At 46.3% G+C, this 24,346-nt stretch overlaps 1 protein-coding gene across 1 annotated transcript in view; it reads right to left on the bottom strand.

Annotated features, from left to right (window-relative positions):
• The window catches only part of LOC146209248 (acetylcholinesterase-like), a 45,747-nt gene extending 21,760 nt beyond the window's left edge, over positions 1-23,987 (bottom strand). The window contains exons 1-2 of the mRNA XM_084579883.1: positions 22,531-23,987; positions 19,764-19,933 (exon numbers count right to left, since the gene is read on the bottom strand). Coding sequence (XP_084436009.1) covers positions 19,764-19,933; positions 22,531-23,987 — 1,627 coding nt within the window. The remainder of the gene's footprint in view (positions 1-19,763; positions 19,934-22,530) is intronic.
• Positions 23,988-24,346: the final 359 nt, after the last annotated feature.

The following is a 24,346-nucleotide window of genomic DNA, read 5'->3' as shown; positions in this document are numbered from 1 at the left end:
GTCAAAGTCCCTAACAAACATCCTAGGCCCCAGATACAAAGTAAGCAAACTGGCCAGCGGGGATCCCCTGCTCGAACTCCAAAGCAGAGACCAGTACACAAATCCTTATAAACTTGTCAAATTTGGGGACATCCCAGTAACAGTAACTGCCCGCAGATCGCTGAACACTGTTCAAGGTGTGAACTCAGAGAAGAACCTCCTGCATCTCACTGAAGAATAATTACTAGAAGGCCTTTCCGAACAAAATATAAGCAGAGTGCACATGATCAAAATCAGAAAAAACAACCAAGATCTGCCGACAAAGCACATAGTCCTAACCTTCAACTTCAGCAAGCTTCCTGAATCCATAGAAGTAGGCTATATCAAAGTAGACATCCAACCCTACATCCCGAACTCTAGGCCAAACTCTTCAACTCCAAAACTGTTCAACTGCCCAAAGTTTGGTCATGGCTCCGTGAGCTGCCATGGCCAACAAACATGGGCCAATGTGCTTCAAATTCCGAAGAGTGTGATGCAACACTGCAGTGTGCTGGTGGACACGCCGCATACTCGCATCATGTCCGTCTAGGAAGAAGGAAAAGGGCATAATGACAACAGAAGTAAAGGAAAATATAACAGAGGCACGTCAGCGTTACCTTGTTCTTCAGGGAACATTCGTGTTCACTGCTAAACCAAGCTATTCCAAAGTTGTGGAGTGTGGGGGCGGCGCACCCCAACAGGACCTGGCCTCTGCCCAGGCACAGCTTAGGGCAGGACCATCCCCGCTTCAGGCAGAAACAGCAATAGCAGTCCTGCTATTGCAGAAACAGGGACCTCCATTGCCTCTGAGCAGGCAATGGATACAACCTCTCCTCCGCCGCTGCTGCAGAGGCGGAATAGCTCTCCCGAACGAAAAAACAAGAGAAAAACTTAATAGCTGGACCAGACAAACCGCGAACCTAAGTGTTTAATAATATCGCTAACACTTGTTAAACATGGCTTTCCTCATTCATTGAAACTGTCGTGGATTTCTTAAAAACTACAGCGACATAAAAGAACTTTTAGGCTCACTTTCCCCGGTATCATTATGTATACAGGCGACAAGCTTAGAATCCCAACAAAAAGGTGTTATGAAAAACTATAAAGTCTTTCGGTGCGACCGAGAGCAGTCAAGAAGGCTCGCTGGAGGCGTTGCAATTGTAGTCAGGAGCGATGTTGCAACAAGCGATATCAGCCTAAAATCAAAATTTGAAGCCGTGGCTGTTACCGTCGTTCATTTTAAAACATTACCAATATGCTCTTTATATCTGCCACCACGTTTAACCATAACCCTTGCTGACTTGGAGGAACTTTTGCAACAGCTTCCAGAACCGTATCTCATAGTCGGGGATTTTAATGCCCACTCATCATTTTGGGGAAGGGAACTAACCGATACTAGTGGTCATATTTTAGAAGCTTTTATTTTATTTAACAACATCTGCCTTCTAAACACTGGAAAGAAAACATACTTCTCGCCAAGCTCCGGAAAAATGAGCTGCTTAGATTTATCATTCCGTTCACCCTCCATTTTTAGCAATTTTAAATGGGATGTTCTTAACCCTTATGGCAGCGAGCACCTGCATGTGGTTATTAGTCTTTTATCCTCCCCGACAATCATCTCTACTAAGACAGGCCATTTGAAATTTCACCTAGCTAACTGGTCATTGTTTAAATTGAAAGCTCGTATGGAGGAAATATTTTCAGATAGCTTCAGTGTTGATGAACTCAATGATATATTTGCATCCTGTATTCTCGTTGCCGTTCATCTTGCCATTCCTCAAAGTTCGGGAGTGGTAAGAAAAAATAACAAATATTGGTAAACACAAGAATGCAGGGCAGCAAATAAAGAACAAAATGGGGCAGGGGGCATCTCTCGTAGATACCCAACATACGAAAATTAATAGTTTTTAACAAGGCCAGAACTAAAGCTCGGCATATCCGTCGTAGAGCTGAAAACACACCTTGCAAAATTACATATCGTCATCAAATAGTTCAGGCACATGCAAAAAAATGTGGGAGCACGTACATAAGCTAAGGGCAGCTACTCTTTCTTCACTCTTTCCCGTTTGACAGCCTTAGGTGTACAAACCAGTATGGAGGAGCAAGCTAATATATTAGGCGAACAATTCTTCACAATTTCAAGTTCCTCACACTACACTCAATGTTTCTTAAAGCAGAAAACAGCAGCTGAGAAGCAAAGACTTCCAACAAGTGGAAGCCAAGGCGAGAAGTACAATACCCTAATTATAATAGAAGAATTAAGAAGTGTTTTATCTGCAGGTAAACACACTGCACACCGCCCCGACCGAATACATTATAAAATGCTCACCAGTCTATCCGATAGTCAAAAGAAGCACTTTTGAAGTTTTAACAAAATATGGATCGGTGGAATACTCCCAGAGACTTGGAAGAAGCTGATAATTGTATCATTTCTAAAACCAGGAAACCCACCGACATCCCCAAGCCGTTATAGGACCATCGCCCTCACCAGCTGTCTAGCCAAATCTTTTGAAAGCGTTCTTAGCATCAGATTAATGTTTACTCTTGAATCTCGTGAACTTTTGGACATCAACCAATGCGGTTTTAGAAAAACTTGTTCAACAACAGACCATCTGGTTCGCCTAGAAAACACAGTCAGAGAGGCTTTTATACACAAGCAACACTGCCTCACGGTTTTCTTTGACCTAGACAAAGCATAAGACACAGCCTGGAGTTTCGGGATCCTACGCGACCTAGCAGACTTAGGGATTCATGGCCGAATGCTCAAAATGCTGAATTATTTTCTTTTCAAACGTGCATTTCAGGCGCGTCTTCTATCAAAAACCTTTATCCAAAAAAAACGGTGTTCCGCAGGAATGTATTTTAAGCACAACACTCTTTATAGTAAAAATTCATTTCCAAAGTAATACCAAAATATATTATGTACTCGATCTACGACGACGATCTTCAAATAGCTTGCCCTTCCTCCGACGTAGCAACGTGTGAGAGGCAAGTACAGCTAATAATGAATAAACTGGTGACGTGGGCAGACAAAAATAGATTTCAGTTTTCTAGACAGAACACAATGCCAGTTATGTTTTCACTAAAACGTGGAATACAAGCTTACCCCACTCTGCACCTGAACGAGACCGAATTTTCAGATAAAAATGAGCACAAATTCCTGGGGATAACTTTTGACAGAAAACTCACATTCTTGTCTCACATCAATACTCTTAAAAAGAAATCTACCACATCCCCGAATATACTCAAAGTCCTTTAAAGAAAGCACGGGATCTGATAGAACATGCCTTTTGCGCATGCATGACTTAGTTGTACTGTCCCGTTTGGATTACGGTTGTGTTGTGTACGGGTCTGCAAGAGCATCATACCTAAAACGACTGGACCCTATGCACAACCTGGGTTCGCGTCTTGCATCTGGTGCATATAGAACCTCTCCCATAAACAGTCTCTAGGTTGAAACTAATGAACCCTCACTCAAATACAGAAGAACCATGCTTACTTTTTCATATCTCCTCAAGATACTCTCATTACCAAAACATATATGCTGCCCTCTTGTTACAAAGTACGGCTCCAGAGTTTTTTTCAACAATAAACCCCAGTTAATCAGACCCTTGCTACTCCGGTTCGAGGATAAATGCTAAGAGCTGAGAATACTAAATTCCCTCCCTGATATTGAATCGAGGCACGATCCACTACCACCATGGTACAGCCCCCCCCCCCCCCCCATTGTTTGTGATTTCACATTGACTCAGTTTTGTAAACAGAAAACACCACATGAACATATTTTGCAAGAAGTCTTAGCTCTTAAAGAAAAGTACTCAAACTGTACAGAGTTTTATACAGATGGCTCCAAGGCAATCAAGCATGTTGGAAGTGCAGTAGTGCAAGGAAAATTGAAAAAAAGTGTAAGACTACCTCCGTGTACGAGCATTTTCACCGCTCAGTGTTATCCATTTGCTATAGCAGTAAGAAACATAGCCAATGGGAACATCACAAGCAGTATTATTTGCACACACTCTCTAAGTGTCTTGACAACTCTTCACCACAAAAAACGCAGTTGCTCCACTACTTGGAGACATCGTACATAATATATCAGCAGCCTCTGCTCAAGGACTTAACATTTTGTTGGGTCCCGAGTCATGTCGGCATAGAAGGCAATGAGAGGGCTGACGTTTGCTCTGCGCAAGCCCATGACAAACAGATAAAGAATATAAATATTCCATACAGAGACTACATGGCGCTAGGGTGCTGTAAACTAAAGGAGAAATGGCAGTCGTCATGGTGTAGCGACGTAAATAACAAACTGCAGTTGGTGAAGCCGATCTTGGGGGAATGGAAATCACGTCATCATCAAGAACGTTTCATAGAAGTGATTTTATGGCGACTCCGCATTAGCCATACACACTTGATGCATAATTTTTTGTTTTGTTGAGAAAAGAACACAGACCATAGTGTGAAGAATGCAGAGAGGAACTCACCATAAATCATGTTTTAGTTTCATGCACAGGACTTGAAGCACAAAGAAAAAAGTATTTTACTAGATTTTACAATGAGCGCATTCCGTTCCATCCAGCATTGATTTTAGGTGAAAATGATCTTGTTGATCTGTCATGTGTTTTTAGCTTTCTAAGGGAAGCAAATGTTTTAAAGAAACTGCAGAATGAATACATATATTCCACTAAACTCAAGATACAACCTTGTACCTGGCGCATGATAGCCTGAGCCACTTATGCGCCATTAAACCCAATACAACACAAAACAGTTATTTTCGGAACCTTTCTACGGCACACATTGGGCACCGTTCCCCATACTTTTTCCTGCATCTCACGTCATGAGCATCTATTTCACTGTCATTGATGTTCTTTTGAAATCTGCATCAACTTTAGCTGCTTTTTGCGCGTCCGGTGACAGAACAAAACTGCTGGGAGTAAAACGCTAGTGTATAGCGCATTCATCAGTGAGATCTGTTATATAGCGGTGGTTCAGCCACTTAGCCACACACATTTCTACAAAACATTTATAATTTCTTCAACGCGAGGATCGTGCTTTCTGACCGCTGGAGTGCAGTACAAATCCCATCGTGTGTGTTTATGCTTCCTCCTGCTGGTTGAAATAGAAAGAATGGGTCGATTGGGCAAACCAGAGGCCAAGAAATACAAGACCTGTGATATTAAAGCTTCGGGAGTTTCGAGACAAAGCTAGAATCGTATAAAAACTACACTAAATTGAACAACACTGATCACTCAATTGGAGAGGATTTTTCAGCGCTCGTATTCGACAAGTTGTGCATCGGCAATGACCTGCACCGCTCGGGTGATGATACAGACAGCATCTCTTTGTTTAGGACATATGCTCAGACCGCTAACCAAAAATATTCGACAGACTGTGATGATTTGACTCAATCAGATACCAGGGCTGCTAACAAAAAAAAAAAAACAACAACGATGAAGCCGCAACACGATCGCTACGCCGCCAACGACATCAGCTCCCGAAATAACGTTTGCCTGCAAAACGCTCCGAGTTTATCGAACAAAATAACAGATCTTGAATCATGCCTCCTCTGCGTCAGCTCGGATTTTGTTAGAATCACGGAAACGTGGCGACGCCACAACATGCGACGCCATAACATAACCAGCACCACAGTGAACACAAGGTGTTCAAAAGGGTTGCGCCGGCGCCTGAAGGCCGGGGTTCATGCGGACGTTAAACATCCTATATGCCAGCCTCCACATTGTTCTCGCAATTGCATATTCGAAAAAAAAAAGACATGCGAGAGGCTCTCGGGAGCACCGCAGTTGGCACACTGGTCATTGGGTACAGTAGTAGTAAAAACATTTATTTAAACACAGGAATGCCCCCGCACGGCCCCACTACTCAAACGTTCATGTTCCTATGTTTCATGACATCGGCAGCTCTGTCTGTGGCGGCCTTCTGCCGGACCAGGTCCTCAGAGCGTAGCAGGGTCTCCCATTCCTCCCAGGTGGTGAAGTGCTCCAGACCCCGCGGGAGAGGATCTGCCGGGAATTGGAATAGAATGTGGGTAAGGGTGGAAATGGGTGGTTGCAAAGGGTGCAGGAGGAGTCGGTGAGAGGGGTTGTAAGGGGATGGGAGGGTTCGCGGCTGGAGGCGGCGCCACAGGGTTTGGTGGTGATTGCTTATGGAGGAGTGAGGGGGGGGGGTAGATTTGTCTCTCGACCAGGTAGGCCTGACTCATTTCTTCAAACGTGAGCATGCGCTCCCGGGAGAACTCCGACATGGGGACCGCCTGTGCCCGGCGTATTAGACCTCGGGCTAAGCTGTTGGCGGCCTCGTTGCCAGAGTTCCCCGAGTGCGTAGGCACCCAGATAAGCTCTACATGGCAGGGCGGGTTGGCAGCGGGCGAGGTCAGTATGCAAAAAGCAGAAACATGAACTCACCTACGTGCGAAATTTAGTAGTACAGTTCTTGAGTCTGTTAGTATAGATCTAGCTTACATGAGGGCAATTGCAAGGGCGATCGCCTTCTCGGCCACTTCTGAGGAGGTAACAGAGGGGAGGGTAGAGTTGAAATGGACTGAACGGTATTGTTCACCGCGACTACCGCCGCCTCATCGCCCGAGCATGCTGCGTCCACTCATACGGCATCCGTCTCGGAGCCAAAATATTTGTAGAGCGCCTTTGTCCGGGCTCGGCGGCGGGGCTCATGCTGTTGTGGATGGGAGTTTGGGGGAAGGGGTTTGACAAGAAGGTTAGAGTGGATAGGGCGTGGGATGGAGAGGAGTGTGGGGTCGTTAGCTGGGATGTGAACATCGAGAGTTCTGAGGATGTGACGTCCGGCGCCAGTCTGTGTCAATCGGATACACTGGGTCTGTCTGTGGGCCTCCACAAGCTCCCCAACAGTACTGTGGAGACCCAGCTGAAGTAATGTCTCTGTTGAAGTGTTGAGGGGTAGGTGGAGGGCGGTTTTGAACGTGGTGCGAAGCATCGCGTCTAAGGTGGAGATCTCGTCACCTCTAAGTCTGATGTAAGGGAGCGTGTATAAGAATCGGCTGAAGATAAAGGCATGAATGAGACGACATAGATCACGCTCCCTCATACCCCAATGGTGGCCCGAAACCCTGCGGATGATCGCACCTGTCACCCGCTTGAGTTTCTTTATTGTGAGGCTGTTTCTACCGTTGCTTTGGATATGAAGCCCCAGGACCCAGAGAGTGTCCACCTCCGGAATGGGGCGATCATCCAAAGCAATGGTTATGGGGGCGCTGGGAGGGTTACGGTGGTGGGGCGGAGGATGAGGAGATCGGACTTCTTTGGGGAGCATGGGAGTCTGATGCCTCGGGCGTGTTCTTGTGTTAATGTGGCGGCGCTTTGTAGTGTGTCTTCTATGTAGCCATCACTGCCGTGGGTGGTCCACAACATTATATTGTCGGCATAGAGGGTGGCCGAAGGTGTGGTATCGTGGTGAGCTTGCGGGCGAGTGAGATCATTGTCGCGTTGAACAGGAAAGGGGAGAGAATGGAGCCCTGGGGAGTACCCCCCTCCTTACTCCCCCTTCAAGGAAGTAAGGAGGTGATGTGTGTGGGCCAAAGTGGACCTCAGCCGTGCGGTTCTTAAGGAAAGTTCCGATATAGGTGCGCTTATACGCACACTCACATCAAGACAGGAGAGGGCTGTCATGATCGCGTGGTAACCAACGCGATTCAATGATTTAGATAAATCCAAAGTGAGGACGGCCTTGTTATGGCCCGGGATAGCCGGGTCAAAAATGTCGGTGGTGAGCTGCAGCATGGCATCCTACGCGGACCAACGGGGGCGGAAGCCGACCATTCCGGGGAGGGGGGGTGGGTAGAGGTCGTTGTGCGTGTTGTGCTGAGTGAGTCTCGCCACGCCAGCACGACGTGTTCGAAAAGTTTTCCCAGACACGAAGGGAGGAAGATGGGTCGGAGGTTTGCTAATGTGAGTGGTTTATTTGGTTTGGAGATAAATATAACTTCGGCATGACGCCAAGACTGGGAGAGGATGCCTTCCGCCCAGAATTTGTTAAGTAGTCCGTAATCTCGGTGACCGATTGATCATCCAGGGTGCAAAGCATGGAGTTCAAGATTCTGTCAACACCAGGAGCGGAGGAGGTACGGAGAGTCAGTAGGGCCGCTCTGACCTCGGCTTCCGTAATCTCAACTAATCAGGCAGCGGAGGTGGCTCAGCTATAGAGCCAGTTGCAGGCCCGTGCACGGCGGCATGAAACACCAGCACTCCTCCGAACAGGGTATGACCACGATGATGCTAACACCTCTTCTTCTAGCCACCATATCCCTGGAGTGCAAAGTAGACTTGGCTTAGCTTGGCTTCTTCGTTCTAGACGTTCAACGCTGCCACGCGTTCGAACAGGTCGAGCTAGTCTTCCGCATTTTCAGTGGGCAGTCTTTGGAAGAGGGGCTTCCGGGGCTGCATTAAGACAACCGGTACTGTAGACTGGTCCATTATCAACGTTGATGCCTTCCTGGGTCGAATGGGACCAGGCAGCACACCGTGTTCGCGTTGGAGCCCTTGACGTAGGCGACTGGTTCTGTGGCCGGTTGTCTGGTCCTACAGGGCGACAGGAACAGAGCTGTGGTCTTGGTTGGATAGGGTAAACAGGAACACGAAGGGCAGCACCTCCACCAGACGTCACGTGGTGGTGACAAAGCCGATGATAACAAGTGAAGAGTCCGGGAGTGCACTAAAGAAACTCTTTATTGGGCTGACTTGCACCCGCAAAAGAATTAAGCGATTCGGCGTCGGTGATAACAGCAATCGTGATCGCTGGTCGTCGAACAAAGAATGCCTATCGCGGCCGTCAACGCTCAATTTGTAGGCGACAAAGAAACGTCTAGACAAAGCCGCAAATGGTGCCTAGCATAGTCTGTAACATTGCAGAAACGCACGAGACTGGCTGTAATCTCTCGAGATACAGCTTGATGCACCTTGCGCGACAAACAAAATGATACAGCATCATCTCGCGACAACAGGCATGAATAACCAAACGATACACAATCAATCAGCGCCCTAGATTCATAGTGAAGGCAGCATGCCAGCGGCTGTCTAAAAATACCAAACAGAGATGCGATTGATTCGCGGCGATATCTACAAGAGCAGACAAGTCTGCACGCCGCAGCGTTCTCCTTGAGAAAGGTGCATGTTTTCTGTGAATAAGAAAAGTAAACATGTTAGCGCCCCGCGTTAGCTACAAAAAATAGGGTTACGCGTTACAGTCACCGTTACCAAAATAAAAAGCACCGTACTTTGCTTTCTCGTTACTTCATGGCCATCAATTTTAGTCAATGTGTCTTCTTTGCAAGAACTCAAGACAGTTTTATTACGCTCTTATTTTACATAAAGTTTCTAGCACAAAAAGCGATTTTACCCGTAATCGTGATTTAACGCGAATGCTTTGCACAAATGTGTACTAACAATTGGCAATTCTGAGTTGCATAAAATCTGTAGAGATACATGTGATGGCTTCTAGCTGTGTACCACATGGAGAAGCTATTTTCTAAATCTGACATATTATCAATTCTAATTTAAAAAAAAAAGCATTGCGTAACTGTCTACGAATTTACAGCAATTCTTGCAAATGTGAAGTTCTGAAATGCTCTGCGTGCGTGTTTTAACAAAATAGACGCGAAGGTGGTGTAGAAATAAAGAAATGCTTAAATGGGAAATTTCATGAAAGGAAAAAATATTCGAACACATTTTTTTTTACTTTAACTTGTGTAATTGAATAGTGCGAGTGTTTATGTGAAGGTATTCAAAGTCAGCCTCACTTATTATGGAATTCAATAACCACAAAGGTAGCAGCTGTTGCGGATAAAAAGATCCAAAATTTATTTTGAAAACGAAGTTAATAAACAGCGCTAGAGCATTGCAGCGACAACTTTCTAAAACAGCACGCTGTTTTCCCAGAATTGATGGGCTGGCATGCTTCCACTCTTTACAGTGGTGTGTGTGTGAGGGCTTTTGGAAGAGGAGGTAGGTGAAAACAATAGTATGAATGCGTGTTGGTCCACGTGTTTCGTTTTTTATGAGTACTCTGTGCATTTTTTTGTCTGTTGGGTGCGTCGTCAAGAGCAGGTGTTTATTGCAAATCATGCGAGCCACAACAAAGATCGTCGAGAGCACCTGCACCTCTTGTTTATTTGCAACATTACTTCAGGTGCACCGCGCTATTTTCTGAAAAAGAAGGCGGATAGGGAGGGGGGGGGGGGGGAATTGGAATACATCGTAACATGACGCCTCATGTTATCGAAAATTGTTAACGTATTTACGTTACCCTTTACAATTCCGAAATGGTAAAGAGTACTTTACTAGGTTACTATGTAAAGCTACGCGTTACCGGTAACGCCGTTACTTGTAACGCGTTACCGCCAACACTGGGTCAGACTAATCCATCTTGTTAGTTCTCAATGAGAAAGGTCCAGGTCCAGTTAAAGGCCGTCGAATGGGCCGGCTTTGCCAAAAGTCTCCACGGCCTGCGGCACGCTAGCTGACTTCCCTTATTCCTCCCACTTATTGTAAATAAAGTTTTATCAGCCTCAGCAGCCGAGTCTGCACATTCCCAACACCGGCTGACTGCTGTGCAATCTCATTCCTTCCATTATAATTACTTCGGTGCACCCCAGAGGCACATCGCACACCACGCCCTTACAACAAATTCCGGTGGCACCACGCAGGCAGTCAGCTCTGTCTTTTCCCCTTTAAAATCTAGATGAGTTATGTCCGGATAGATTGCCATCCTCTCAGCATTTGTGTTCACCACGAGGATCGAGTGTTGCCTCATGTCATCATCATCATCATTATCATCATCATTTTTATACCTTTAATACCTCGCGGGGGGGGGGGAGGTATTACATAAAACCAATTGAACTGGTGGCCTAAACCGAACCACAAAAAATTCTAGAGGGCACTTTGGACCACTAAAGTGCGATGGGGCAAAAGCTATTATAGCGCGGTGGATCGTAGCCTTTCACTACAGCACCTCTATCTCCCTCTCTTCTTTCACTCCCACCTTCCTCCCTTCCTTTACGGTGTGATGATGTGTCCGCGGAGAATTGTGACAGACTGCGCTTTTTCTATGCTGTAAATCGATTTCAAACGCCGCTGATGTAGAAGGAATGCACACCAGCCGATGCTAGCCATTCTCTACTCGACCGCGACTGCCACACATGCTATGCGACTCGAGGCAGGCGGTGAGAAATTACAGCAAAGGCAGGATAGCGAAAGAAGCTGTGCGCATACTGCAGGCAACCAAAAACGACGATGGCAGCAAAGAAGTAAGAATCAAGTGGTTCCCGGCGCACGCGGGCTAGGCGTCAGACCGCAACGCCAACCACAACGAGACGGCACACGCCGAGGCACGCGCACTAACGGACCACGCCTCGGTCGACTGGCCGCTGTGGTTCAGCACCAAAGACCGAATGACCGACTACAACGAAATAACCAAGGTGTTCCACCTAGCTCGCAGAACTCTTCCGCCCCCTTGCTCGGCTCAGTCGAGAGCAAGCCGTTTTATTCAGACAGCTACAGACGGGCTCACTCCCCAGTCCGTCGCTGAGGCATAGAATGTATCCCGAGACGCACCCGACAGACAAATGCAGGGTCTGCCGAACGGAGACGGCCGGCTTCGCACACATGCTGTGGAATTGTACCAAGTACCAGGAAGAAGCTAAGTCTGGGGGGATGCCGCCACGACTGGAAGCAGCCGCAGGGAGCGACAATCAAGAGAAGCAACTCTGGGCCGTCCAGCAGGTCATCAAGGCGCTGGCCCGGCAGGGAACCAGCGAGCCGGCCACGGCGAGCGGGGACCCAGGCCGCGCGGCCGGTGCCCAGAGGACGACGTAGGCCAAGTCCGGAGCGCGCGCGCGCGAGCGCGCGTTCTACTGCAGGCCCCGAATAAACGTTTTACCAATCCACTCCAATCTACTGAGGTCCAACATGGCGCTCACACTGCTCCTACAGCCCCACGCTCTGGCGCTTCTTCTTCGTTTTCGTCTTCTGCAGCCTCAGGCACCAATCTTCAATACACTTTGGGCCTCGAGGTTACAACCTCTAATGGATACACACGTTGAACTGGCGTAGCTAGTTCCGATATTTGCGGTAATAGAGGTCGGCATGTGCGAACTATCCCGTACTTGCTCTTTATACATTCTACAATAACACCAGTCTGCCAAAGGCGTTTTAGCATGGTGTCCTCATGGACAATTACAACATCGCCAGCATTGAGGTTGTGCGCGTTGTGAACTTGGCGAGCATGGAAAATGCGAAGAGCAAGAAGGTATTAGTGGTGCCACCGTTTCCAGAGATAAATCATGACCCGCTGCCAGTGAACCCACAGATTTAGAACATCCGTTTGTTGTAATTCACCACTACTTTCTGGCGTAGGCAAATGACGACATCTCAGAAAGAAATGTGACAGAGTTAACATACCTGGCTCATTAGGACTGGAGTAAATGAATGTGATTGGTCTTGAATTAACAACAGCCTCAGTTTCAGTTATTATTGTGCACAGCTATTACGTATCAAAATATCCTTTTCCAAGCGCTTTCCGCGGGCATATCTTTACAATTTTTATCCATCTTTCCCAAAACCCTCCCCACCACGGAGCCCTCTCGACAATTATGGTATGACTGGCACAGTAGTCTTTCACACATTGCTGTCTAACAGAAATGGGAAGTTTTGCTAGATCCCTAGTTATAATTTTGAACATCGCCGCATTATCGGAATAGACGACCTGTGGGTTTCCCCGTCTTGTACAAAATCACCTGAAAGCCATGTGGAAGGACTCTGTGGTAAGGTAGAGGACAAGCTCAACATGAATTGCCCTTACCGCGGCGTAAACAATGCGATTTACACTTTCCTCGTGCGACTCTCTTTAGCTAAAATTAGTCTGTTAAAGTCAACACCTGTCCTTTCAAAAGGTCGAGCGTTCTGTAGCCTTTCACATAGAAGAGGTGCGATCGGAGCAGTAGCTGCTTTTAGCCGAAAGCGCGCACACGCCACATACTTTGGCAGGACACTTTTGACACAGTGACGGGCTCGTGTCACCCAGAGCCTTCTCGAAGCTCGTTCAGTGTGTCGCTTACACCACCGTGGAGAACATTGCGATGTGCATGAAACACCACAGGGCTTGTTGACGGGTTGTCACCAGGCGTTTTTTCGCTGTACGTCGCTGCAGCATTCTGGAGCCGGGTCCTGACTCTGAGCACAACGTCGTCATCTATGAAAGGGTGAAGATCTCGTATTTTTGAGGATGGATCAAGACTTTTTTCCTTGTGAGCTGGGAAAGCTCCGTAGCAAAAGCGTCTATCTGAATTTGCTTGAACCAAATTATCTCGGCCTCTCGCAGTTCTTGAGCATCAAGGGGACCGGTACGACGAATGTCCATGGAACGACAGTTATTCTTGCAGCGTGCTATCCACGCTGTCACTCGAATAGTTCTTCTCCAAGTGCTGAACCGGGTAGCTGGAAAAAATGGCTCCTTGGGCACGCTCAGTAGAGTCGTCATGTCGCGCTTCAGCTTTGATATAACTACACCGTCATCAATGCATCCTACACTACTGTCTGGCCAAACGTCATGAGAGCGTGACAACCATTCAGCACTTTCCCACCAGAAGTCGTTTTCTATCAGATCCCTCGCGGATATTCCTCAGGTTAAAAGTTCCGTCGGTTTTTGATGACCAAGGCGGTAACCCCAACGAGATGGCACACTTAGAGACTTTATTTCGGTGAATGGGTCGCATACGAACTGTTTTCATTTAGTTGCCACACCATTTATCCAACGAATTGCAACTGAAGAATCGGTTCATAAATACTCTTTGAGGTGCCCGTACCTTCTCGTCAGCGTCTCTCGTAAGAACATTACTAGACGAGCTGTGACTACCGCAACAACCAATTCTGAACGATGTAGGGTGGGACATTTGATCGGTGTTACTCTACATTTCGGAAGCAGAAGCTGGACGCACACAGCACCACACTCATCTTCTGTGTGAAGGTATGCTACAGCGAAGTACGCACTGGAACTTGCATCAGCAAAGACGTGCAAACTGATAGATGGTAGTTTGGCCCAACATTTGTGTTTGGCCCAAAAATAGCATCTAGGTCGAGAAAGTGTGGAGATCGTTAAAATCTCCACACCATTAATCCCAAATGTTCTCGTAACGCTTCAGGCATGGTGCCCTCCTGTACAGTGCCAATCATCCAAAGCCTCTGGAATACAATCTTTATCCTGATGAAGAAGTTGGAACAATATCAGCGTTCTAATAACACCAAAGTAAAAGGTGTCCCTCTCGATGGTTAACCGATAACTGTCGTTAAAAAAATAGTGCATCTTGTTGCAGAACAGGTTGACAAATTGATATATCCGACAGACTTCCAACTTGCAAGCATGACGAGTCGAACATAATTGTCCGTTTTTGTGCGAAGAAAAAAGAATTCCTTACTCGCAAAGGCAAGAATAATGCGATTGGACATCATAATGCTTGGCTTTGATGAGAACACTCATGACCCTCGGCCAGTGCTTGTCAACGAACACTTAACAAGGTACGGGAAACAGTTTCTTGGAGGTGCTACCAAGAAAAAGAAAGAGGTAAATTGGACGTTTGTGTGGACTAATGGAGCGAAAAAATTTGCCCGACAAAATGAGACATCTACAGTCCTGCGCATTTTCTCTGCCGATGACTTTGACAGCATGACCGCGTAAAAAAAGAAATAAAAAAAACATGCTGCTCAAAAAACAAATAAAACAAGTAATAGCCGGCCATTCCACCACGACCATGCCTTGTGATGGCATGTGCAGATATTGCGACTATCATTCATTTAACGACACATATGCAAATCTTCATAAGTGCTTTTCAATATTGCATCTAAACATGCGCGGTAGCAGAAACAAACACGAAAAACTATTCGATTTATTCGAAATCAGTTTAGTTGAGTTTGGTGTCGTGCGTATTTCAGAAACCTGGTTCGCAGCAAATGATAACCCGCCGCATGTTGAAAACTACGAAATTCGGGGCGTGGTGGGGGGAGTCGCTATCTACGTCCTAAAGCATCTATCTCATGAAGTAGTGTCTCAATTTTCTTTTATCGACCAACACGTTGAGTGTCTAACCGTGTGTCTGAAATCAGTTATCCTCGCAGTGGTATACCGATCACCCATGTGGAAATAAAGCAAAATTATTTTCTTTTGCCGAAGGATTTTAAGTGCTATGCTGCGGCAAAATAAAAGAAATTTGTTTTATTTCCACATGGTGATCGGTATACATCCGTCGCACCATAACCCATCACCTCCCAGATAACTAACTACCCCATATGAACTCCGGGACACACTCACTTGGAAGAAAACGAGGCCGCCAATGTCTCAGCCCTAGGATGATGCTAACCGGGCATCACGTCCAGAGGGATTTCGGAGCACACATGATGTACCCAAGAAATATACTGACATCTTCCTGGATTACACACTTGACAGAAGAAAATATTCCCCACAAGGAACTAACCAGAAAAGAAGCAGTCACCCTCCGAAAAATCCAAACCAACAGCCGCGTCCACGGCACCTGACTACACAGAATCTCGCCCACACCCTACAGATATGAATGCACATTTTGCAACGTACCAAACACCCTAGAACATATGATGTGGGGATGCAAGTGACCAACTGGTACTATAACCACCATGGCCATAACCGAAGAGCAGTGGGAGACTCAGCTGTCAAGCCCCAGCCTGGAGGTTCAGCGTTGTCTGGTCAGCCGGACTCGGGAGATGGCTCGGGTCCACGGCTTCCTGGACTGAGGAGGCTGCCCACCTAAGCCTGAATATTTCACGCCTGCTCATAATAAATGTTTCTCTCTCTCTCTCTCTTTCTTTTGCCGATGATATGTTAAACCACCTAATCAATACTGGAACTAAGTTTGTTATTATGGGTGACATGAATGTAAACCTAATGGCGGACGATGTGAACCCTAGAACCCTCGGTGATATAGTGAATTCCTACGCATATTATAATCTTGCTTCATTAGCCACGTGCATTACGGAGCACAGTGCTATATTATTCGACATCTGCATCCCAAACGTGGATCCGTTGCACTCTTCATCTGGTGTATTATCCCTTGCCATAACGGATCATCTACCCATTTTCTGTTTTTATACCGATCGTACACAAAGCCTTAACGAAAAAAGGTCCACCTTCATATTGTAACATATCTAGCAATGCACTAAATAATTTTCGCCGTTTGATAGAAGACACTGATTGGGAATCTATTATCAATGAATCAAACCCAAACATTGCATACACTCCATTTGCCAAGAAACTGAAATACTGCTGCAATAAGGCATTTCCCTTGAGCGCTAGGAACCTACCTTATAAAAACAAAATTAGGAAACCATAGATAGACGCAGTACTCTTACACGAGATTAACCAAAAATATAAGTATATCATTATTTATAAAACCTCGTCAGTAAGCTCGTAGAATTCAAAAATTATCGCGAACAACTTAATAAAGAACTTTAGCAAGCAATGTTAGATTACTATAAAAAGCTGTTTACCCGTGTTTCCAATAACCCCAGGAAAATATGGCAGGAGGTCAGAAACTTTGCGCACTGCAGTCCTCGTACTGAAACTATCCATGTTTCCTGCCACACGGAAATCTTAGTCACTCAGGCCATCGTTACTTACTGTTTCGTTGTGCGTCCGCTTGCTCGGTGAGAGGACAGCCTACTGAGTGGTGTCCTTATAAGGATAGAAGAAGGGGAAGGGCGTAGCATCACTTGGATATTCCTTGGCCTTTTACGCCAGCACCCGTGGTGCACCCTCCTGTGAAGCATGTAGTTTTTATTGCGAAAGCAATACTGCTCGCAGTTTGAGCCGTCAACGTGGCCCGGCGGTGACCACCATTGACCTTTGACCTTTAGCCGACCCCCGTAGACGACCCCAAGCTGGCAGGAGCTGCCAACTTGGGTCTCTCGTTTTTCACATGGGACGGTTATGTCAGAATCAGCCTACCAGGACCTTGGCATTTCGTTACCCCTCTAGGCCACTAAGGCACATTCATACGGCTTGGTTAAAGCTGGGCTTTATGTGTGGATTGAAGAAGAAGAAGAAGAAGAAGAAGAAGAAGAAGAAGAAGAAGAAGAAGAAGAAGAAGAAGAAGAAGAAGAAGAAGAAGAAGAAGAAGAAGAAGAAGAAGAAGAAGAAGAAGAAGAAGAAGAAGAAGAAGAAGAAGAAGAAGAAGAAGAAGAAGAAGAAAGAAGAAGAAGAAGAAGAAGAAGAAGAAGAAGAAGAAGAAGAAGAAGAAGAAGAAGAAGAAGAAGAAGAAGAAGAAGAAGAAGAAGAAGAAGAAGAAGAAGAAGAAGAAGAAGAATGCTCGGTCACCTGCAGCTATTGCTTTCGCTCAATATTCGATTCAGCAGCATTGAACTCTTCTAACTTTTCTCTTGCTGCAGCTCAGAAGGTGCAACAGTTGCGACAGTCTGAGAGGGAGCGGGGACTGGGTATCTTGGTTAGACTTTCGGCTTCTCGTCTTCCGCCTCTGCCGCTTCTTCAGCATTATATACGTCCATAACTAGCTCCGATAGGTCAGCGCTCCCCATAGGTTGTGTGATAGCCACGTACTTTAGCGTATCATAACTTTCATCATGGCCGTAACGTCTACACGGCGAACTGCGCGGCACCCGACATTTTAGGTGGACTTGACATTTTTCTTGGCACCGGAAGCAAAGAAGTGGTCTCCAAAGCAACACTAAGAACGCAGGATTTCCTGAAACACAAACCTGATGCGGGGTGTCCTCAGTTGTGATGCCTGACTTTAGCTTAAGGCTCACTAAGCGAGTCGTGGAGCCCATCTCCGAAAACCCCTGGCTCACCATCGCTCTCTAAAAATATAACTCACGTCATCGTATACGGTGCCAACTGGGGAGCACCGAGTGCCTTTTCAAGCGTAGCTCCTGCTTGTTCGGGTCAACCACTATAGGCATCGCTTGCACTTGATTATGAGTGTTGAAGCTTTTAACAGCTTTCTGACAGGTTCCAAAATTTTCAACAATACAACCCTAACGTAATTCATTTGGAAAGTGCCCAGAGCGACAACATCCGGGAGGATTTCCAAGCTAACCAGGGTATCCCTGTAGTTTTCTACTCTGTACTGCAGATCACGAATGTTGTCGTAAAGATAAACTGTTAAAACTATGTGATCTTCTGGCAGGTGAGGCAGCATCACTTGGTAATCTTATTATCTTCAGTTGCATTTATGTTTCCGCGGCCATGATGGACCGCCGACACCGCTCCGCCGAGTGCATGATAGCAAGTCCGCTCACGAGCGATGCTGAAAGTGTAATCTATGTGGCATATATTCTTGACTAATTAGTGGCGTCATAAGAGCGTGTAATCAATGCGCGTAACCAAAGCGTGCCACCAGAGCGTGGCCTCATGAACTGACAGTTAAAAAATTGCGCCTGCGCCTGGAATCGAACCACCATTCTTCCGTGTCCCAGCCGAGCGGGACAGCCACTACTCTACGTCGGTTTTTCTTTTTTACGTATCTATACTACTCTGGGCCAGCTTTCTGCGAACGTGTCCCTAATTTTCCGTGCCTAGCTTAGGACACTGAATTCACAAAAGGTCGTGTTCACGCCAGGAACCGAACCACCACTCTTCCGTGCTCGACCCAAGCTCGCTAACCACTACCCTCTGGTGACTGTTTTAAAGGCGAAAACCTTTCTAGGCTCATGGAACGAAAACCCGTTCGCGAGAGTTGCGCGTCGGATTTGCGCGTCGGAAAAATAGGCTGACTGATAAGGGACCTCGCTATTTAATCTCCGCCTACAAAACCCAGTTGAGCTGGAAGAAAAAACGCTTAAAATTTATTGAAAAGTCAGTCTCTAACTAAATTATGCGAAGAAAAATAAAATCAGTCATCCGTTTGGTGCTGGGATGTCCCACTTGACTATCGGTGTTGTTCTGTGACGTATTGGCCGCGTGCTCATCTTGTAATTTGAAGGTTCGGAGTTCGATATCCCGTACGTTCAGAACGATTTTCGTGTGTTTTTCGTGTGTGCCTCAATGAATTTCGACTTTTGTTATGGCAGGAAATTGCATGGTTATAGCGGGCTTGCATTATGCAGCCCGGTGATTTGAGGCATGAGCTGTTTTAGTTTCCGTTCCACGATAGTTTTCCCACGAAATAAAGAAAAAGATGTAGCCTCGAGAAAAGAAAATACGCTCGGCCTCCAGGAGAAACTTCTGAACACGTCCGCACTGCATGTCTGCCATCTGGCCACCAACTAGTTACCAATTGGTACATGTACAGTTTCCGGTTGAGCAACGACACCTAGCGGTAGCGCAAATAAATTTGATAACTAATTGGCGCAACTAAATGCTCTCCGTCTCAACAGTACTGCGTGTGGCGTGATGTACTAGCGCTGTCCGTGTTTTCGGATGCGAAAAGCGGCTGTTGGAATCCACTTGTTCTGGTTTTCTCTTTCTCGCTCTTTGTTATTCTTTAGACTACATTGGTATCGTAACTGTCGTATACATAAATGTGTACTTGCATCGACTGGGATGACCGAACGAATAGCAATGTCATATGCTATAGTCGTAAGCTTGCCAGCTGAGTTCTCATCGAGGATGAGTGTTTCAGTCAGAGTGATGCAGAAAAGACGCTGGTCAGCGGCGAAAGCACAAGATGCATTTATTTGCTGTTGGTAACCTTACGCCCCACGCCGGAAACTATTACTTTACTCAACACTTGGGAGGACTCCAACTGTCTCGAATGCTTTCCCAGAATTTGCAGTAAGTGGCTCGATACGCAGAGCCGACTCTTTCTTCAGCGTCCAATATTAGGTATTTCCCGGAAGATGTGCGCTGTGGCCAGGTTGGGAGGACAGGAACCGGCTCACTTGGGTGGTTGGGGCTCCTGGACGGAACAAAAGTTACTTCAGACAATTCAACATCAGTGACTGTGTCGAAGAAAGGAGAATCGCATAACAATTTTTTTACTTGATGTCAAATTCTCATAATTTAGTGCAGTGACAGGCAGAAAGTGTGAACCTGAGACTACACTAGCAAATTTGTGTTCTCTCTCGTAGAGTGTCAATCATAAAACTTGATAGCTAGGTCACTGGAAAATAACATAACTTATGGATTTTCTGATCAAATGCGACGCTAGTCAGTTTCACATTAGCTACCTGTATATCGACGTCATTCATTAAGCCCAGAATGCGTAGGCACTGTAGCAAGAAGGCTTCAAAAGTTTCTGAAGATGCCATAGGGTCTTTTTCAGGCAACGCGGCTTCTCTTGTGGCCCCGTATATGGCACCGTATACCAGCAGTTTTATAATTGTGCACTGAAATGTGATTATTGGTCACCGTTAATGGGGATACAGTTGTGCACACGGATAGGCCACAATGTAGCTACTCAGCCTAGTGTTCGGACTATGAGCCCAAGTACGGTTATCCTACCCCTCTATTTTTACAAGAGACTACATTTTTCTCTCCGAGCATATTTATTTTTATTCGAAGAGTTTTTACCTTCGCTACGCCTTCCTCCTCTCGTATTCAATCTCAGATGCTCGTGCACGCACACAACCGGGCACTTTCGCGCTGACGTATGAGCAAAATACCGGCGCCATTGCATTCTATGCTCTGAGTGCCACATTCACAGCGACTATTATTACACAGTAGAGGAAAGAATATGTACAACCAAGAGAAAAACCTTAAAAGCGGACGCAAAGAAAAGGCTTCAGAGGCAAAATCATTCTCAGAAGTTATTACCATGTACAGTAATCCACACTTCCAAAGAACATAGCGCTGTAAATGAAAGATTTTTTCTACTTTCATTGTATGTGCCACGGTTTATCAGTGTAACCACACAAATGCATTTTTTTAACTACTATCACTTTATATTCCGTTGGGATAGGCACTCGACGCAACGTTTGTGAACCACCAGCATAACTTGTATTTTTCAATACTACCTGATACAGATGGAGAAGGCGAAAATTCACTCATACTAAGAAGAGCATAAGCGACTTTTTTTTTTGTGTTGATGAACAAAAAATATGTGTAACCTTGAATATATGTGATTACAAATTAGAAGGACAATATGCAAATGCCGTCTGGGGGGTCCAAAATATATCGAATGTATCTCATAACGAGCCCCTAATCCTCATATATATCCGTTTGCTCACTACCTGGTGTAGTGTTACAAGCCCCTCTCGTTCCTACTTTTGTTGGGAGATGTCATGCGAGCCCTTTACGGCTTACATCATGCCGTTTTATAAGCACATAGCCTGAGGGGCAGAAAAATATTATTTTTGTATAACCTTCGAGACTCTAAAGAACACGGCTTCTGCTCGCCTAGCAGTGTGTGTGTGTGTGTGTGTGTGTGTGTGTGTGTGTGTGTGTGTGTGTGTGTGTGTGTGTGTGTGTGTGTGTGTGTGTGTGTGTGTGTGTGTGTGTGTGTGTGTGTGTGTGTGTGTGTGTGTGTGTGTGTGTGTGTGTGTGTGTGTGTGTGTGTGTGTGTGTGTGTGTGTGTGTGTGTGTGTGTGTGTGTGTGTGTGTGTGTGTGTGTGTGTGTGTGTGTGTGTGTGTGTGTGTGTGTGTGTGTGTGTGTGTGTGTGTGTGTGTGTGTGTGTGTGTGTGTGTGTGTGTGTGTGTGTGTGTGTGTGTGTGTGTGTGTGTGTGTGTGTGTGTGTGTGTGTGTGTGTGTGTGTGTGTGTGTGTGTGTGTGTGTGTGTGTGTGTGTGTGTGTGTGTGTGTGTGTGTGTGTGTGTGTGTGTGTGTGTGTGTGTGTGTGTGTGTGTGTGTGTGTGTGTGTGTGTGTGTGTGTGTGTGTGTGTGTGTGTGTGTGTGTGTGTGTGTGTGTGTGTGTGTGTGTGTGTGTGTGTGTGTGTGTGTGTGTGTGTGTGTGTGTGTGTGTGTGTGTGTGTGTGTGTGTGTGTGTGTGTGTGTGTGTGTGTGTGTGTGTGTGTGTGTGTGTGTGTGTGTGTGTGTGTGTGTGTGTGTGTGTGTGTGTGTGTGTGTGTGTGTGTGTGTGTGTGTGTGTGTGTGTGTGTGTGTGTGTGTGTGTGTGTGTGTGTGTGTGTGTGTGTGTGTGTGTGTGTGTGTGTGTGTGTGTGTGTGTGTGTGTGTGTGTGTGTGTGTGTGTGTGTGTGTGTGTGTGTGTGTGTGTGTGTGTGTGTGTGTGTGTGTGTGTGTGTGTGTGTGTGTGTGTGTGTGTGTGTGTGTGTGTGTGTGTGTGTGTGTGTGTGTGTGTGTGTGTGTGTGTTTTAAGCAGTGGAGCGTCATGCCAGGGCGTAGCTTTGTATTTCTACCGCAAATTACATCATGGATGCGCTTCATGTGTGTTTCATTTTGAAAAATGGAGCAATATTTGCTATCAGAACACGTTGACGAGCCATACCAAGTGACTTTGTTTCGCACGCGCATAATAATTGAAGACTCTTGAAACTTACACGTAAGCCCCGCAAGTTGGCCTATGCACATATAGACACAGCTCGAGATGTACATACGTACCCAGTTTTGGCGACATTTGTCCAGTACCTCATGACCCGACCGCTCAAGGTCTTTTCTTCCCTTTTGTAGAGCAGCGTGGTGTTAAAGGGCGCGCCGTATACGAAGGGCAGTTCCGCTGTGTGTGTAACGCCCATCCACTGTGGCCAATCTTCACGGGATGACCTTCTTGTGAAAACGTACTGGTACAGCTGAACTCCGTGTAGGCCTAAGCGGTCCGCGAGCTTCACTGCTGGACACGAGATATGGTAGTCACCCACTATCGAGTCAAGCGCCTTAAGTTTACCTTTGGACGTGAAAGGCACCACGCCTCCAGTGTACAACATCAACACTTTTTCGACTGGAGGAACTCCTTTTGAAGGATCTAACGTTCTCAATGCACTCATAAAAATTTCTCGCGAAATATTCGGATACTTATCTGTCAAGGGAAAGAAGAAAAAGGTTTCCAGGAAGTAATTGCCTTCGTCCCGGTTGGAGCCAATCAAAAGGCTGATGTTTCTTTGGAATGTCTCCTCGCTTATTTGGGCCGGCGGCGACTTTGCAATCAAGATACCATCTACTACCGGCACGAACGTGGTGAATACTACGCCGCCACAGCTTGTCTCGTTATTTACAATGTCGCTGGGATCTTTTTCGCGGAGGCAGTCCAAAGTGTTTTGGTCCAACGTTAGCGGACATCCCAAAGCACCAGCTAGTCTGGCAGCAGCTTTTCTGGCAGTATCATTGTTTTGGACTCCCCATGGCGATAAGGGCGAACCGCTTTCAAGAATACCTCTGCTGAACAGATTGCTAGACAGTGGTGACAAGACATGAAACCCAACGCTAGCGGCACCAGAACTCTCACCAAACAGTGTCACGCGATTTGGATCCCCTCCGAAGGATGCTATGTTGTCCCGGATCCACTTCAGTGCCAGATACTGGTCATATAAGCCGTCATTCCCTGGAACAAGTTCGTTGCCAAAAGAGAGGAACCCAAGAGATGCGACGCGGTAGTTCATCGAAACTACGACCACGCCTTCTTTTGAGGCCAGTGTTCGCGCATCGTACGCGTCGAGAGTTGACGTGCCCGAGAAAAAGCCACCCCCGTATATCCAAACTAAAACCGCTGCACCTTCCTCGAGCGACGGGACAGGCGTCCACACATTCAGTTTGAGGCAGTCTTCACTCATATTAGTGTTGGCTAACCACTTCGAGATACCTCTGAAGTCAATGTCACTGACCATCTGAAAGCAAGAATTCGGCTTCACTGTGGCGTCAAATGTGCCCGACCATGGGCTGTTAGGCTTAGAGCGGCTGAAACGCAGCTTTCCAACAGGGGGTTCGGCGTACGGTATGCCATAGAAAACGCGAACTGGCTTTCCTAGCACTGACGTCATGATGAGACCCTTGATTTTTCCTTTAGTAGTGTTCACAACTGTTTCCGGCTGGTACGCTGTACGTTCCTCACAGTCTTCTCCCATGGCAGGAAGGATAATTCCGGTAGTAGCCAGCAGTAAAAATACGAATCTCTGCAAATGCGCTGAATCCTTGTGCGCCATTGTCGGTTCCTGCAGACCGTGATGTGCAAAATTTTATATTAATAGAACTCTCCGTCAGCCCAACACAAAGATTGGACTTCTAGCACACTGCAGAATTCAAGGCGCTTTTAGGAGATCAGAAAAGAAAAAAAAAAGGAATGCTTGCTCAAAACGAGGGGCTTTTATCGAGTGTCCAGAGAGATCGGTACTTTACTGGTTAAATCAAGCTACGGAGAAAAACATTAGCGTTTCTTTTTAAAACACACATAGTAAAAACAAAAAAGAAAAATAATCCACTCCAA

The sequence above is a fragment of the Amblyomma maculatum genome, chromosome 1, assembly GCF_055883805.1.
Source record: "Amblyomma maculatum isolate TAMU_Amacu chromosome 1, ASM5588380v1, whole genome shotgun sequence".
Taxonomy (NCBI): domain Eukaryota; kingdom Metazoa; phylum Arthropoda; class Arachnida; order Ixodida; family Ixodidae; genus Amblyomma; species Amblyomma maculatum.
Note: the sequence above shows the minus strand (reverse complement) of the source record. Positions and strands in the feature narration are given on the sequence as shown.